Genomic DNA, 17,244 nt, shown 5'->3' with positions numbered 1-17,244 from the left:
GAATCACATTCCCCAAAAGGGCCCATAATTAATCATCCTAAAGAAAGGACTAACTGCTTCAGTGTTTTCAGTCATCCAGAAATGGTACTCTATAAAAAGCAGCTGAGTATATTTGCCATGGATTGGCTGAATTACTACATCTCCCATCCAATTACCCAGCTAAATTCTCATGCTGTGCCCCTCTGTAGAAGTACACCAAGCAGATTTACTACAAGGTCTCAGTGAGCCAAGAGTGTAAATTTCCTGTGTAGAGTCCTTACAGATAAACTATGGAGCCTTACTTATCTTTCGTAACCCAAACTTGCTTCCAGTTACAAGTTCCTCATGTAAAACCAAAATTTACTTTTCTGTTTCAGGTGGAGCCAAAAATCCTAAGTAGCAATGACCTGCTTTTGCAAAATATATAACTTAAGAAGGGCCATTCCTTTCTGGTATTTTCCATTCTGATGTAAATATAATTTACAGGTGAATGATTATAAATGCAGCATAATGGAAAAGGCATGAAACTTTTAGTCTGAAGAATTTGGTTTAACACATGTCCCTTTACACAAATAGACAAGAAATACCAGCCCTCTTAAAAAACTTGTCCGAGCCTCATCTGTAATAAAGATAATAATACCAAACTCAAGGAATGTAGGTGATTAAATGAGCCAGTGAATATGAAAGAAATATGTGAATTAAAAGATTATATGCAAATGGGAAAAACATGTGAAAGCTGTGTTCAAAGACAACTTTCAGATAAAAATTCATTAGAAGCCAAAAGCCAGTACTCTACTTGGCTCAGGTGTAAGGTGTTAAAGTACACATGAATTAGAAATTAAGCTTAGAAATAATTAGAAATTATGTCCTCTTTGAAGACATTTCTACTGCTACTATTAGTTTTAGTCTCTTCTCCAACCTATAAAGACAATTCCAGCTCGTAGACTGCACAGAAGAATGAACTTTCTCCAGTTTTGTTTCCTTCTTCCCTTGTATGCACAGTGATCTTAGCCCATAATGAATTTGGCTTTGAAAGGAGCCCATGTGCTGCCAGCTGGGGCTGCAGCAATCACTACAGAAAGCCAAGTGCCTTCTCTAATAAATAGAGCCCTTACTGTCAACATGTCATTTATTATGTTAAGTAAACAAACCTACTCTGACCTAAGTGTGGTTACAACAAGTATTCCCTAAAAGCTCCTTAGGAAAAGCCCTTGCTTGACCTAAACTAAATGAGAGGCATGGCCAAGGCTAAATGTTTGTCTATCCAAATGACATTCTAAAATGCATGCAGATATGAGCCAGAAAATGTCCTCTATCCTAACCCATTAGAAATAGTTGTAAAATTTATTGGTAGCTAGGGGGCTCCCCTCCCCTTCACAACTATGGTGGATGGAGAGGGAAAGAGGACTTGTTAGCCACCTCTATTATCTATCCACTCAATCACACTTAAAGGGTGTTCTTCCAGTCTTCTGGCTAAGCTCCTCCTAGGCAAGAAGCCAATAAGTGGGATCAAGACACGTGTCCCCTTTAAGGATCTGCTTTAGCTGATTGACTAGTTCTAAATCAGCCAAGGGAAATGACAGTCTGTCAGGATGAAAGGCATGCTTGCCATAAACCTGAAGGTCACTGTGTTAGACTCGAAGGACACCACCTTTGAAATAAAGCATGCTGGATTCTCCCTGTGTGAGAGACCAGTAACAACAGGAAATATGTGCTTACTTTTGGTATTTCTATTCCAATCAGTAGTTCTCTGGACTCCCTTTAGCCTTTCTTTCAAGGAAGCTTATCACTGACCAAAGAAAGCTGAGCTCTAAATGTTCCCACTTGGAGAGGAGCCCTTGCCTCATTTCTGAGTTCTTGGCTTATTCAAAAGCATGCTTGGTCATCCCTGCGAATTCAGACACAAATCACTCATGTATGGGTGACCGCTTTTCTCAATCTTGGCAGGGCCCCTCCCAAAAGGCCCTCTCAGAGAGAACTTCAGGCATTTAGGTGAAGTCCCCAAAGTCTGGAGAATAGGAAGAAAACACATGCCTCTTTAAGTCAGGAGGAAATTTTGTGTATCTGGGGCAGCTAGTGAATTCTGTGGAATACTGGCATATTGTGCAATGTTCCTCTTAGATTAGGGTAATACTTCTGGCATCCACAGAGCCTGCAGACTTTCCAACTAAGGTTTGCCAAAGGTCTGGTGCTAAAACAGAGACTTAGTATGCTCCTCCTCTTAATGCAGCATTTTCCTTTCATAGCTAGTAATTATTTGTTCTTGAAAAAAAAATACACAGTGGAATTTTTAGAAGCAAAATATGACAGATTTCGTTGACAAGTAAAAACTAAATTATAAAAAACTGAGGAAAGAGATTGGCATATTGTCCTGAGCTGGACACTCCTATTCCCTAGAGGCTACATGTTATATTAACAGAGATTTATACCACCCTTTCAAAGGAAATACTTATTCATCTATTAGAATAGTACTGATTTTAGCTTCTGCAGTTGTTTATTTTCCATTACTGATGTGCAATGAATGAAAAGCAAGCATAACAAGAGAAACATATGTTGATACACAGAGCCATTAAATAATTTTTAAATCCTGTTTTCCACTTAATGATCAACAATGCACACCACAAAAACTGCCCCTCTCTGACATCAATAAAATTGTATTTGGTTAAGGAATTTGGGCACATTCCAGTTAATTCAATTAAAGAATCAAGCTGCAAAGAAATAATATTTTTGAAAACTTTAATTGTGGCTATTCTCCAAAACAAGGTATTCTCTTGGAAACATTTTAATAATAAATGTGCGATAAAAATTACAGTTTACTTTTTAAATCAATAGTAATGACATTCTTCTGTTTCGAAAACGTAGATTTGCAAATATCTCTGGTCCTCTGAATTGAGGTGAAGAACATTGTTTGCTTGTTAGAATCCTTTGATTTACTCATTCCAGTTTTTAATCCACTTATTTGTTTGCTTTATTACAGAATGTTTCTCTAGCCCAAGCTATTTAAGAATATTTTTCATCATCTTCATAGTTACATTCCTGATTGGGTTGCTTAAAGTCCTTATCATTAGACAGGTGATACTACAATGGAATAGTAATAAAATTAAGTCTTCGGCAGATTACAGGGTGTCGGCCTCAAAAAAGGTCAGTGAATTCTAAAAAACAACTACTATCTGTATGTCATTGTCTACTTTCAATATTTAGATGGTTAATTAATAATATTTTTTTCTCCACCAAGGACAAGTTGATTCTGCAAAGTGTTTGCACAAGAGCAGTAACCTACCGACGTGAGAAACCTGAAGAAATAAAAATGGATATCAGCAAATTAAATGCTCATGAAACTTTCAGGTGCAACTTCTAAAAAGATAAAAGTCCTTTATGGGGAACTGGATTTTTAATAATTGCTCCTAAAAACATATAATTTTAGAAGTCACAGGAGGAGACAAACTGTTCTAGATCATGCTGGTTGCTGGTTGTCCACTTGAATGAAGACTGACAAGCATCCTCATCATCATGTGACTCACATCGCTGCTGAATTTTTCAGAGAAAAATGTGTCTTACTACTGTTTGAGACTAGTGTCATTGTAGCACTTTACTGTAAAATATAACTTATTTAGATCAGCATAGAATGTAGATCATCTGAAGAGCACTGATTACACTTTACAGGTACCTGCCATTCCTATGCTTCCCAGAGAGAGACAATGCTATGTCACTACAAGGGTACAGTAATCCCTGCACCAAACATGCGGATGAAAAAATAAAAGGCAGTTATACTACTGTTGCCACACACTTCAACACTTGGCAGTAAAGAGACAAGAACATCTAGATGAATAAATGATTAGCGTCTCACTTATTCAAGAGGTTAATAGATAAAACTTTAATTTTGAGGGATATTGCTTTGGAAACTGAGTAGTGTTATGCATGTGTTTATGTTTTCTGCTTCTTACAAGATACTAATTTCAACATTCTCTCTTTGCCTTTATATTTTTTCTTTCTTACAGGATAAGTTTATATATGTCACAGATGACTGGATTATATAAGTGCTAAGTTACTACTGCCATAAAAACCTAATAGTACAATGTCACTTTATTAGAATACTGATTTTTAAAGTTGAATGTTTAATAAGGGACACTGTAAAGTAACATCAAAATCAGACAGCTTCATTGTGTGTAGACGTGGAGTCTTCTATACCTTCTTACCTGAAAAACTGGATGTTTCACCATTTCATTTGTCTAATCATCAGGTTGAAGATCACAAGGCATTTAGAAACTCTGCCTCAAGCAAAGTGCCATATTCTTTAGTGAGTTCTCGCAGATGTTTACTTCAAGTAGACATTAGCATTTTTCTAATTAAAAGCTATATTAAGCTATATTATTTTCACTCTTCTGTGCAGCCTAAGGAGTTCTTTTCCTGAACCACCTAAACCGTACTCACAAGAATTTTAAAAGTATACGATTGGAGGAGGCTAGACAATATCTTAGAAATAAGCTAATTCATCCTTTTACTTAAGGAACTAAAGCTCAGCAAGTTTAGATGATATCTCAAAAAACACCCAAGTGATTAAGTGGTAGCCTTTGAAGAGAACTTTTTATCTTCTTATTGCGAGGCTAGTGTTCATTCACAGTATCATGCTACCTCTTGAATCTTTAAAATATTTCATTGGAAGTATATTTCAATGTGATTAACTGAAGTCTTCAGTAAAGGGACAAGAGAAAATTCCAAAGCAAAGCAGAAAAGCGTAACAAACTGAATTCCATGATTGGCTTCCAGTCTTTCCTGTTAATCAGCTTCTAAGAGAATGCTGCATGGCCTAACTACAGGGAAATCCATTCACACCACAGCTTGTGAGTTGTGCAGAGCTCAGCCAGAGAGCCTGACACGGAAGCCATGAGCTTTTACCTTCCCCCATGGAAACTTCTTCACAATTACCATATCCCTACAGACTCACTGAGTCTGATTTTATTGGCTATAAGTCCAATAGTTCTGTGTGTAGTACAGAGATTTGCTTATGAAAACAAAGGAATTTGTTTAAAATGTTTTCTTATGATTAACTTCCCAAATTTGTCTTCCAGCACTTGAAGAAAAGCCAGATATTTGGATTTTAATGAAGACTAATTCCCACCCCATATTTTACCCCAAAGAGGATTTTAAAACATATAATAAGTTGTTCTGGAGCAAACAAGCACAGCAGCTCCATTAACTGTTCCCTACAGCCAAACCATTATGATGTTAAATTGAACTGTATTTCCTTCCCCAATGAGACTGGGGACAATGACATAATTCAGTACTGTGACTCACTTGTGTAAGATACCTTTGATCACCAAGGATAACATAAAGATCATATTCTGCAGGCTGCCTATCACACACAGTATCCATTTTTTAAAGAAAAATTGGATACCTGATAGCTCTCCAAAAGAAAAAAGTGGAAAACATCCATTCATTAAAATGCTGACAGTTAAAAAAAAAAGAACATTATAATGTTCCTAAACTAATCTCCATGTGGAATGAATTATCCAAAGGAGCATAATAAAATGAAACTCTTAAAAATCAAGGGTTTATATTTTTATACTCTCACTAGTTTGCACTAATATAATGGACCAAGGCTGTTATCATAGGAAAAGACAAACTTCCAGATAGGCAGTTCAATGCTTGATGATGATTGTAGTTATGCTTGTGATGTCTTGTGCTTCCTTTTTTTACTTAAAGACCTAATTCTTAAAGATTTTAGAGCTTATATTTTACTTGAATAATGGATATTTTCCTGTAAAATGGCTTATGAGAAGAGAATTAATATTTGACTAGCTAGAATTAATTAATAGGTAAGGGAGAACAGGGTATTCTTATTCTTAGATTAAATAATTTATGTAAATAGAGCCTATTTTCAACTAATATGACCATAGGAGCCTTTTGAGATTTGTGATATTAAACATATAATGAAATTTTAAATAGTTAACAAAGAACTTGAACAACAATTTTGGTACGAAAGCATTTTTGTGCTCTAAAGTACGTAATAATTTAGAAATGTGATATATATACACTACAATATAACTGTATGCATTTTATTTCTCTGGGGAGATCTTTACACCATAGTGTACATGGATTTATAAACATTTGATATCTTTTTTAGACACTTACTAATATGTATGAAGTCATAGACATGCTCTGCAAGACTCAAAAATTCACTTAAAAATCTGATTATGTATTGAATGTTCAGTGTAGCTGTGGCTTATAAGGATAAAAAATCTAAGATTAACAGAGTAGATTTATTTGGAGGCAAATTTTTCAAAACTTAAAATTGGTAGATGCATCAAATACAACACTTCACAAAAGGATAAATTCCAAATTTTTAAGAAACATTACTTAATTCCATTAAAAATATTCTTATGTATGACAATAAGTATACATGAGACACTGAAATATGAGTATGATGAAGTACAAAAATTTTTCTCCATAGAATTATATTCCTTCTGGTTACAAGGTATAGTAAATTAGACTCAATGACTTTTCTTTCCTTTCCTTGCTTCTGGTTTTCCTACTCACTATTCTTGAGATTGCCCTAAAACTCTGAGCTCAATAAGGCTTATTGTAAAAAATGACTCAAGGTAATGGTATAAGGGAGTTCTTCATTTCCAAAAATTTCTCAATGATTTCAAAATTCATCATGTAACTGAACCAAGACATACACATTAAAAACTAAGAATTTAAAATTTTCACAACCATTTGAGCTTCTTTCAGGTCTAAAGGGTTTGCAATCTGTATCTTTAATAAAAGTATTGAGTGAAATATAGCTATTTGGGAGTTCAATCATGTGTATTTTGTATTCTGTTTTAAATACTTAATATTTAATTCACAACTCTCCTTATTTATATTGACCTTAAGAACTCCATTTCATTCAGTGCAAACTGAGATATATTTTCAGAGAAGTATAAAACTAGCATTCTTTCAGATTATTTCATTTTTCTTTATAATTACTGTATGGCTAATTTATTATGGGTATATGTATTCATATTTCATTGATTCTAAAATATCTAGTTTTGAATTCCACATTTCTAAAATTGTAATACATCTTAAAATTGGCATCTTAGATGCAGTGTTTGAAGTTGTACTTGAATAAGTATTAACTAATTCACCTTTAAATGTTCACGGGGATAAGGACACTCCTTTTTCTTATAAATATATTTGAGAACCCATTTATGATAATATGTGAGGCCAATTTTCAGTACAACTGAATCACATACAACTCATCAAGAAGTCTGTCTGATTATGAACTCAGACCCTATAGATCTTTAGGTTATAAAAGCTCTTTCATATTCCTATGTATACTTTATGCTAGTGGCTATGATTTCAGCAAAACTAATTGATAAGAATGGGTGGGTTTCTCCCAGTTTTGCTAACAAATTTTTAATCTTTCTATTCCTTTCTAAAGAATACTTTCATATGATCATCTCACTTTAAACAAAATTAACTGGAAAAATATAAGAAACCATCATAATTAGATTATATAGCATCTTGTATAACTTATATGACAGAAGAAAAATATGATGCAACCAATCAGTACTGTAGGAAAAAAAATTTCCCTTCAAGTCCTCTCATTTTTTTATACTTCTTTCTCATTTCTGCCTTTTTGACTTTTTTCTTTGGCTTTGATAAATTTACCTTCAAGCCTATATAATGACTGTCATAAAACTGCATACTTAAGTTATTTGAATTATATGAAACAATTGTTCAGCTATCTGGGCAGCTGTTAATGAAATATCTGAGAGTAATAACACTACTCTTTTATCTACCTGGCATACTTTCCTGCATAAAATCTATCTTTGTTAGCTAACTCTATTAATCAGATTTCCAACCTCTGTGACCTATTTCAGTAAAAATTATTTAATCCATAAATATTAAAAAACAAAACAAACAAACAAAAAAAATGAAGTTATCAAGCATATAAATTGTGATTTGTGTAAAGAACACTTACTAACTTTACACTGTATCACAGATAAATGTGATTTTGATAAGAATTCCCCACAATGGCAAAATTTATGATATAGAAACTTTAAGAATGTTGAACATGAAATATTTTAATTCTAAATTATAAGAAAATATAAATTTGCACATAATATAGAAAATAATTTTGTGTATATTTAACATAACTTTAAAACTATTTTACATTTACCAGTTACTTCATTAAAGTTTTTTAAACATCTGCAAAAATAATTTAGAAATGTTTTTAAGTTATCAGTAACATAACATTATTTGTTTCATTTAACAAGAACTGTCTTTGTAAAAAAATTAATATAGAGTATTTTTAAATTAAAATATTTGAATTTAAAATAGCTCTTATGAAAGAAATTCTCATTAAAAAAGATTCTTACTATTTCTGGCTTTGAATTATAAGTAGTTAAATCACCTTAAATGATGCAGAAAATTGGGGAATAAGATAATTTCAGAAAATATACTATGAACCTGTTCATGCAATTCTGATTGACTACTAACTTCTGTTTTATGTATTTATTAAAGAGCTGACACTGTAGTTTGTTGTGAGATGTTTATTTTTCTAACAGAGCTTATAATAGTTATGACAAAGCATTTAATTAATGCATCATTCTGTTTAAAAGTAGGTATTAATCAATATGAAATTTTATGTTTTAAAATAAATATGTAAAGATCTAAGAATGCACAGAATACTTCTTTGTTTACCATTGTGTGTTACATGACCCTCAGAGCTGCCAGAAAATATCATATTTTCATACAAGGAAATTTAATATCATCTGTACATTGTCACTGGTAAAGGAAATTATATAATTCCACAAAGCTACTTCTAGAAAGTTACAGAGCCAATGATAAAGATGTGGGGCCATTCAAATTTCTCTCTTTGCTTTTGATAGCTGCCCAAAAGTGAAAGCAGAAAGAACATCCAAATTACAAAGAACTGAAAAATTAGCTAAAACATAAGTCAGGCTTTTTTTTTTTTTTACCAGCCAGAAACTACCATCAAATTGATACAAATGTAAGATGTTCATGAACTTCAATTGCCCATTTTTGAGAGCCATATTTTAACAACTGAAATTTATAGAATACCCTTATGTTGTGATTTTCCTCTGTTTAACCGAGGGGCAAGAGTAAAGCAGATGAGGGGACAAGTTAAAAGTCAAATAAGACATGTGGACAGATTGCCTGTCGTTAAGGAATTTCAATAGTTTGAAGGAAAAGGTATGTGTAGCACATCTAGAACAGTTGCACTGGGAAGATTAGATGGAATCTATCAGGAAGTCTCACAAGGACTTTATTTTTGAGAATTCACCCCAGATGGGTTCAGACTACAGTCTTTGAGGCTCAGAATCATGATTCTGTTATGAGCGCTGTTTGGCCCCATTCTTCCTTTCCACCTTCAATAACAGGATCCAAGTTTCAGTAGAGCACATAGCTAAGACTTAACTACCCCAGACTCTTTTGCAGCCAGACGATCAGAGGACTAAATTTTCCTGGTGAAATGGGAGAAGAGGGAGTATATGCAAACTGGATCTCACTTCCCCTTTCTCTCTCTTTGTCATCTGGAAAAATTGGAGCAGATATATTGGCCAAGGAAGTCCTATGCTGAAATTGTGAGAGCTTCCCCATCAGCCATCAGCTGCTTACCTCAAGATTGATACCTGGTAGGGAAATAATTCTTTTAGCTAAATGACTGCATTTGATGTTATAACAGTTGATGTTATAGCAGATAATCTATACTCTAACAAAGTGTTCTTTATACAATTATCTCACTGAATCTTCAGCAATTCTAACTAGCATTTCCCTTGATTTTTCAAATAAGAAATTGAGGCAAGAAGGTGTTAAGGACCTTGTATAAATACACATAGCCAGCAAGTTGCCAAGGTAGAATTCATGCCCAGATCTGTTTTTGTCTCCATAAATGACTGATTATATGTTCTTTGAGGATAGATTTTGCTAGTTTAACAAATTTTATTAGTTGAACTATGTCCCCACGCCCCCCCCCAAAAAAATGTGCAATAAATTAACTTGGAGAGTTAATGTATGTGCAAAAGTACTACAGAGAAAAGAGTGAATAAACCTTAAAAATGTTTATGTTGGGGAGGTTTGTACTGGTCTAAGGTACCATAAGAAAGCATTTCAAGTTGTAACAAAAATTGCTAATGGATTCATGTTGGAGTATATCAAAGTTGGTCCACAGAGGAGAGCATTTGGCTTGGACTTTGAAGGAAAGGTGAGGGTGGATATATAGAAATGTGATGTCAGGGAGAGTTAGGGGAATGGTAAAGCTGATAAAAGTGAGAATTCCATGTAAGAACATCAAAATCTTGTTAAGATAAGCACTGGATAATGAAAGGCAATAACCTACAGGTCCTAAGCTATGAATTTGACTTCCAGGGTTAGAAGTTTGAATTTTGGCTACTAGGAAAAAGCAAGTCCTAAAGTTTACACATAGAAAAGTGATATTATTGGAATTATATGTAGTTATCCATATTATATGGAATTATATATAATTACATATACTCACAAAAACCAAATATAATTTCTTAATTAAACATTAATTTCATACCCCCTAATGCTGTCAATACTTTTTAATAATATTAAGGTTGAATCACTATGATGTACACCTGAAACTAATATAACATGTGTCAACTCTACTGAATTGAAAATTTCTTTTTAAATATTACTAAGTATTGGGGCAGCTGGGTGGCTCAGTGGGTTAAGCCTCTTTCTTCAGTTCAGGTCATGATCTCAGGGTCCTGGGATCGAGCCCTGCATCGGGCTCTCTGCTCAGCAGGGAGCCTGCTCCCCCACCCCTTGTCTGCCTCTCTGCCTACTTGTGATCTCTTTCTGTCAAATAAATAAATAAATTTTAAATTAATAAATAAATATTACTAAGTATTAATGCTATAAGATACTTTTTATACCCAATGAAATACTATTTAGTACTAATGTAAAAAAATTGGAAGTAAACAAAAGCAGAAATTAATTCAAAATCCAACTTTCTAATATCAATCACTTTCACATCTAGGTATATTTTCATTTTATTTTTCTATGTACTTTCCCATTTTTATTGTGCAAATAATGCATATTTATTATAAAACATCCAAAAATACTTATGCTCTACAATTCAAATAAATACTACTCCAGTCTGACCACCAAGCATTGACCATCTTATTTTCTAGAGATATATACATATTTGTATCTAAGATAGAAATATGCTATGAATAGTCAAGTATAAAAATATTTTTTATTCAAAAGCACTTCAAAGTTTTTCCATGTCAAGGTTTAAACAATCTTTAACAGGTATATATTATTTCATCCATATAATGTGCCACAGGATATGATATCAAACATAAAATATTGGTTAAACTTCGGTATTCAATAAGAGGAGACTGGGTGAGTAAGTTGTTTTAAAATGGGAAGGATTTGCATATTTATAATGGCAAAGAAGAAGGAGCCAATGTAGAGAGAAATGTTTATGTTGGGGAGGTTTGTACTGGTCTAAGGTACCATAAGAAAGCATTTCAAGTTGTAACAAAAAGGAGTCAATGAAATGAGCCTGAAGAATTTTTATGAAAAAGTAAAGATCCAGACCAAAGTACAAAGGGAGTGAATATGAGCTACTACTGCAAGGAAGATTTGAGAGAATTTGGGTACTGGCTAGATAATAGGTGATAAGGAAAGAAGTTAGTGGAAGAGAATTCCAATGCCAACTCTGAAAGTCACTATAGACTTCTATCCAAATAGAATAAAAGTTCCAATCTGGTCTCACTAACCACATCATTCTTGCCAATCTGTGACTTTTAAACTAAATTCCAACTTCATCAAAATATTTGGCCTGACAAAACTAAAGCTGTGAATTTTTTAAACCATGTCAACTATCATGCTTTCAAAATTATCAAAAGAAGCCTAACTGCAAGATAGGCAGTATCTCCTTTTAAGCAGTTATTTATATATGGATAATTTGATCATAATTAGAAGCAATGGTAGGCTACCCAAGAAAGATAAATGATTATGTTGGGTTTTTTTTTTTTTAAGATTTTATTTATTTACCTGACAGAGAAAGATCACAAGTAGGCAGAGAGACAGGCAGAGAGTGAGAGAGAGGGAAGCAGGCTCCCTGCTGAGCAGAGAGCCAGATGTGGGGCTCAATCCCAGGACCCTGATATCAAGACCTGGGCCGAAGGCAGCGGCTTAACACACTGAGCCACCCAGGTGCCCCAATTATGTTGGTTTTTGACTTGGCAATCCTTTAGCTCTTATTCGGACTGCTGCATTATTTAGCACTTAGGGCCTGGAACTGTTTAGACTTCTTCCAGTGAATTGCTTTAAGTTTGAAAACAAAACAAAACAAAACCTTCAGGCTACAGTGGTAAGAGAAAAACACGTTCTTCACTGGGTGTTATCATGCTCTGTGCTGTTTTTCCATTGTTATGACTACAAAATACATTCAAACCATCATCATCCACTTAAGAAAACCTTAATTTGGCATTAACAACAACTTATTTTACATTTTCCACTATTAAATTATAAGCTGTAAGTCCATGGTTTTCAAGAGGCAGTCCCCAGATCTGCAGCATCAACGTCACAGGAAAACTTACTAGAAATGCAGATTTTTGGATTCTACCCCAAATCATCTGAATCAGAAACTCTGGGAATGGGGCCCACTGATCTATGTTTAGTAAACTTTCTTAAGTAATCTCATGCATACCAAAGTTTGAGAGCCATCTCCATAAACAGTAAAAACTAGAATAAACAGACCATAAGCTATGGGTTATGCTTACTGTTCAGTACTTGATATTCAATACTTAGTACAGGTACTCAATAAATAAGTGCTGAGTGAGTCAATGATGCTCTGATTTCTCTGAGCCCCTGAGACATGTCCCTGAGAAAAGACTGCTTAAAATTTGCTTGTAATTTTTTATAGCTAAAATCAAAGTAATAAAATGATTGTCTGGCCTGTTATTTTAAAAAAATAAGGTTGACTTCACTTACTTTTTATAGCAAGCCTAAATCTCCAGTGTATGTAGAAGACTACATTAAATATTTTTATTATCTATAGCCAGTTATCATTTTCTATCACTGAAACCCTCTCTGTTCATTTCAAAAGCTATATGCCTTTATATTTGTGTGCATGCATGAAACATCAAAGGATCTCAACCACTATCTTAATAGGGAAATTCTAATATGGCCTGTGGAATTCCATCTTGGTCAGAGAACTAAATCTTCTCTTCATACTCTCATCCTCACCAAAGTATACAACTTCTCTCCTTCCTCTTCACTTAGTGACATGAGTGTCCTGTCTATTTGTTGTCTTTAGGGAACACAAGGGGAACAGCCACATCAATGTCAGCTGGGCAGAGTTTCCTTTCCATTCTGCTCCCTGGTCAGTGGAGTAGAAAATCATTATGGTCCCTCTTATTTTTTAGGAATCACTTTTGTTTATTTTTCTTCTCTCAGGTCTAATTCACCCCTTTTTCCCTTGGCCCAGATCCATTTTTATCTTGTCTTGAAAAAAGAGAAAGAAAGAAAAGTAGATCTACAGACAACTAACCACATTTGTCTTTAGTCCACTAAATTTTGCACTTGTTTTGGTAGTACTTCTGTTTTTGTGTGGGCTGGAAAAGGGAAAATAACCCTTATATTGCCAACAAATAGCAAAAGGGAAAGAAATATAATTATGTGTATGTAACAGACAGACCCAAAGAATAAAAAAGGATACTGAGAACTGGTTCTAGGACTATGGATCTCTGGAGCCATAGAGAAAATAAAAAGAGGGTAGAGGGGGTAGAGAAAAAAAAAAAGATTGTTTAAAAATTTTTTGAAAGATCCTTGGTGTGAGTCTATTTCATCTCTCTCCAGGGATCGGGTGAAAGATATTCCTTCTAATTACCAGCCAGTGGGGTTTCCAGGGACCCACTGTACGCTTTGAAATGTATTACTACATCTGGGAGACAAGATGTCTGATAACTTGTTCATGCCAGAGAGAAGAGACTTCATCATAAACTGGTGCTGACAACATGGAAGGCTATATTCTGGGTCCTACCTCTTCCTAGGAAAAGGGGATGAATGGCTAGTTCTACGTATGTCTACCCTAATTCTAACTAAATGTCTATTCTTATTCTACAAGTTACAGTATAATTTGAAACAGAATAAATAAGTGCCATTTTCTTTCCTTTCAAATAGCAAAACAATGTCAGACTCTTCTCAAGAATGATTTTGGATATAATTTACAACTTCCTTTCTCTTCACCAGAGAATCTGAAAACAACAAAAAACACGTATTGAAAATATTTCTAAAAACACTTTTAAAAAGGATTTAGAGGAGAGGAGGGGTTCCAAGATGGCAACACAAAAGATCCTGAACTCACCTCCTCCCACAGACACACCAGATCTATAGCTATAAATAGATCAGTTCCCTCTGAAAAAGATCTGATAACTAGATCAACTGCTCTACATTATAAAGAACAAAAGGACAATGAGAGGGGTAGGAAAGGCAAACACACTGTCCACAAAAAAAAACCCTACACCTGGTACAGGGACACACAGAAGGGATCTTACTAGAGGCATTTCTCTCAGGAGAGCAAGGATTAGAGACCCTTACCCTTGAGATCTGCACAAGAGAGACAGCTCCCAGAATATCTGGCTTAGAAAATCAACAGGACTGCTATCTGGAAGTCCCAACGTGCTATAGAAAACTGAATTCCTCCTCTTGGATGGCTCACATTCAGTCCTGCTCACCTTGAGACCTGGTGAAAAAATGGCAGTCTGAAAGCACCTAGACAATATGAGAAAGATTCATTTGCTGATCTGGAGGCATCAGCTGAAAGCGTTCAATCAGTTGAGAAACTCCCTAGAAGCAGAAACTCTGATGGATGCCACTGCTGTACTCACCACACAGCCTGGTAGCACAGGTGGATGAGTTTGGATGGAGCACCCTCCTGCTACTTTGCTGGGATGAGCTGGACAAGGGATCACAATACTTACTGAGGCCAGAGAGCATGTGTGGTTGTAGCACTCCCCTACTCCCTAAGAAGGGCAGGTCACAGAGTTTTCCTGTTCCCCAGCTAAAGTCCACAAGTATAGCCAATTGCAACACTCCTCACTCCGTCATACCCCCCACACCCTGGAGCCTGAGGCTGGCCAGTATGAGAGGTCAAAGCATTATCTTGCTCTCAGCCTAAAACTGGTGCATGTGCAGACAAGGCACTTTCCTGCTGCATTGCTGAAGCCTATGGAAGGGCACATTCAAGACATTTTCCCCCTGCATTTCAGAAGCCACCAAGCAGTCTCCACCTAATAAACTCTCCAGCTGCCTTGCTAAACCCAGTAGGCACATACAATCCACATAGGGGACACTCCTTGATTGCCTGGCCCTGGTGCCCCAGGAGGTGGAATTCGAGAGTTCCACAGGACTGTAACAATTGGAAAGACAGTTCTTGGCAGGCTGCCACACCCAGGGCACTGCACAGACAGCAGACTGAAAGAAGCCCAGTCTTCCTATGAAAAGGTCTATTTACTTAGCCTAGAGCTTCAATCTGTGATCTTTCTACACAAAAATGATGGACTATCAGAAAGATAAATCAAGAAAATCACATTTACATTCACATACAAAAGAATAAAATACCTAGGAATAAATTTAACCAAGAACATGAAAGACCTCTACACTGAAAACTATGAGACATTGATGAATGAAATTGAAGACTACATAAATGGAAAGATACTTCAGGTTCATGGATGGAAAAGCATATGTTAATTTGTCTATACTACCCAAAGAAATCCAAAGATTCAATGTAATCCCTATCAAAATTCCAATGACATTTTTCACCAAAACAATTTTAAAATTTGTATGGAAACACATAATATCCTACGGAGCCAAAACAATCTTGAGAAAGAGGAACAAACTTGGAGGTATCATACTTCCTGGTTTCAAACTATACTACAAATCTATTGTATGGTATTGACACAAAAACAGACACATAGATCAAGGAACACAACAGAGATTCCAGAAATAAACCATGGATATACAGTCAATTAATTTATAACAAAGAGGAAAGAATATACAATGGGGGAAACAACAGTCTCTTCCTTAAATTGTGTTGGGAAAACTGAACAGCTCTCTGCAAAAGAATGAAACTAGACCACTATCTTACGCCCTACACAAATACCTCAAAATGTCCTCAAAACGGAGTGTAAGGCCTGAACAATAAAACTCATAAGAGAATACATAAGTGGTAAGCTCCTTGACATTGGTTCTTAACAGTATTTTTTTTGGATCTGACACCAAAAAGAGACAAAAACAATAATAAACAAATGGGACAGCATCAATCTAAGACGTTTCTGTACAACAAAGGAAATTATCAACAAAAGAAAAAGGCAGGGTGGAGGGGCAAGATGGCAGAGAACTAGGAGACCCTGTTTCAACTGGACCCTCAACGTGAGCTAAATATCTACCAGAACACTCTGAATACCCATGAAGTCAGCCTGAGATGTAAGATAAAACACTTCCGGATCTCTATGGGGGAAGAAGACATCAGTGGAGAGGGTGCATCTTGCCTGGATTGTGGTCAATATATTCAACTATACATCCCCTCAACCACCTATCACCAAAATGACTAGGAGGAGGAACACCAACAGAGGAAAAATTCAGAAACTGTCATATATGGACATAAACAGTATGTTGGAAAGGGAATTCAGGGTAACAATTACCCAGGCAATAGTTAGGTTGGAGAAAACCATTAGTGAAAACATAGAATCTCTAAAAGGGTGGAAGTGAGAGCCAATCTGGCAGAAGTTAAAAATAATATAAATGAGATCCAATCTAATCTAAATACTCTCATAGCTAGGGTAACCAAGGTAGAATATAGAATTAGTGATCTAGAAGACAAACTGATGTTTGGGATCCCTGAGGGGGTAGAGAAAGAGAGAAGACTAATAGATATAATTGAAAAAATTCTCAATGAAATTTCCCAATCTGGGGAATGGAACAAGTGTTCGTGTCCTAGAGGCAGAAAGGACGCCCCCAAGATCAACTAGTGTCTGGATGTCTTTAGAAAGACATCCAGACACTTAATTGTGAAATTCATGAATCATAATTTTAGACAAGAGGTCCTAAGGGAAGCTAGGGGGAAGAGATTCCTTACATACAGTGGAAGGTCCATCAGAATAATGTCAGACCTGTCCACAGATACCTGACAAGCCAGAAAGGGCTGGCAAGACATATTCAGGGCACTAAATGAGAAGAGCATGCAGCCAAGAACACTTTATCCAGCATGGTTGACAT

General features: G+C 35.3%; 1 protein-coding gene across 3 annotated transcripts in view; it reads left to right on the top strand.

Annotated features, from left to right (window-relative positions):
* ITGB8 (integrin subunit beta 8) overlaps window positions 1–8,643 on the top strand; it is an 81,943-nt gene extending 73,300 nt beyond the window's left edge. For all 3 annotated transcript variants that reach the window (XM_059396740.1, XM_059396739.1, XM_059396738.1), the window contains 2 exons: window positions 2,957–3,120; window positions 3,215–8,643. In XM_059396740.1, the coding sequence (XP_059252723.1) occupies window positions 2,957–3,120; window positions 3,215–3,337 (287 nt within the window). In that variant the 3' untranslated portion in view covers window positions 3,338–8,643. The remainder of the gene's footprint in view (window positions 1–2,956; window positions 3,121–3,214) is intronic.
* The last annotated feature ends 8,601 nt before the right edge of the window (window positions 8,644–17,244 follow it).

Source organism: Mustela nigripes, chromosome 4 (genome assembly GCF_022355385.1).
Source record: "Mustela nigripes isolate SB6536 chromosome 4, MUSNIG.SB6536, whole genome shotgun sequence".
Lineage (NCBI taxonomy): Eukaryota > Metazoa > Chordata > Mammalia > Carnivora > Mustelidae > Mustela > Mustela nigripes.
Note: the sequence above shows the minus strand (reverse complement) of the source record. Positions and strands in the feature narration are given on the sequence as shown.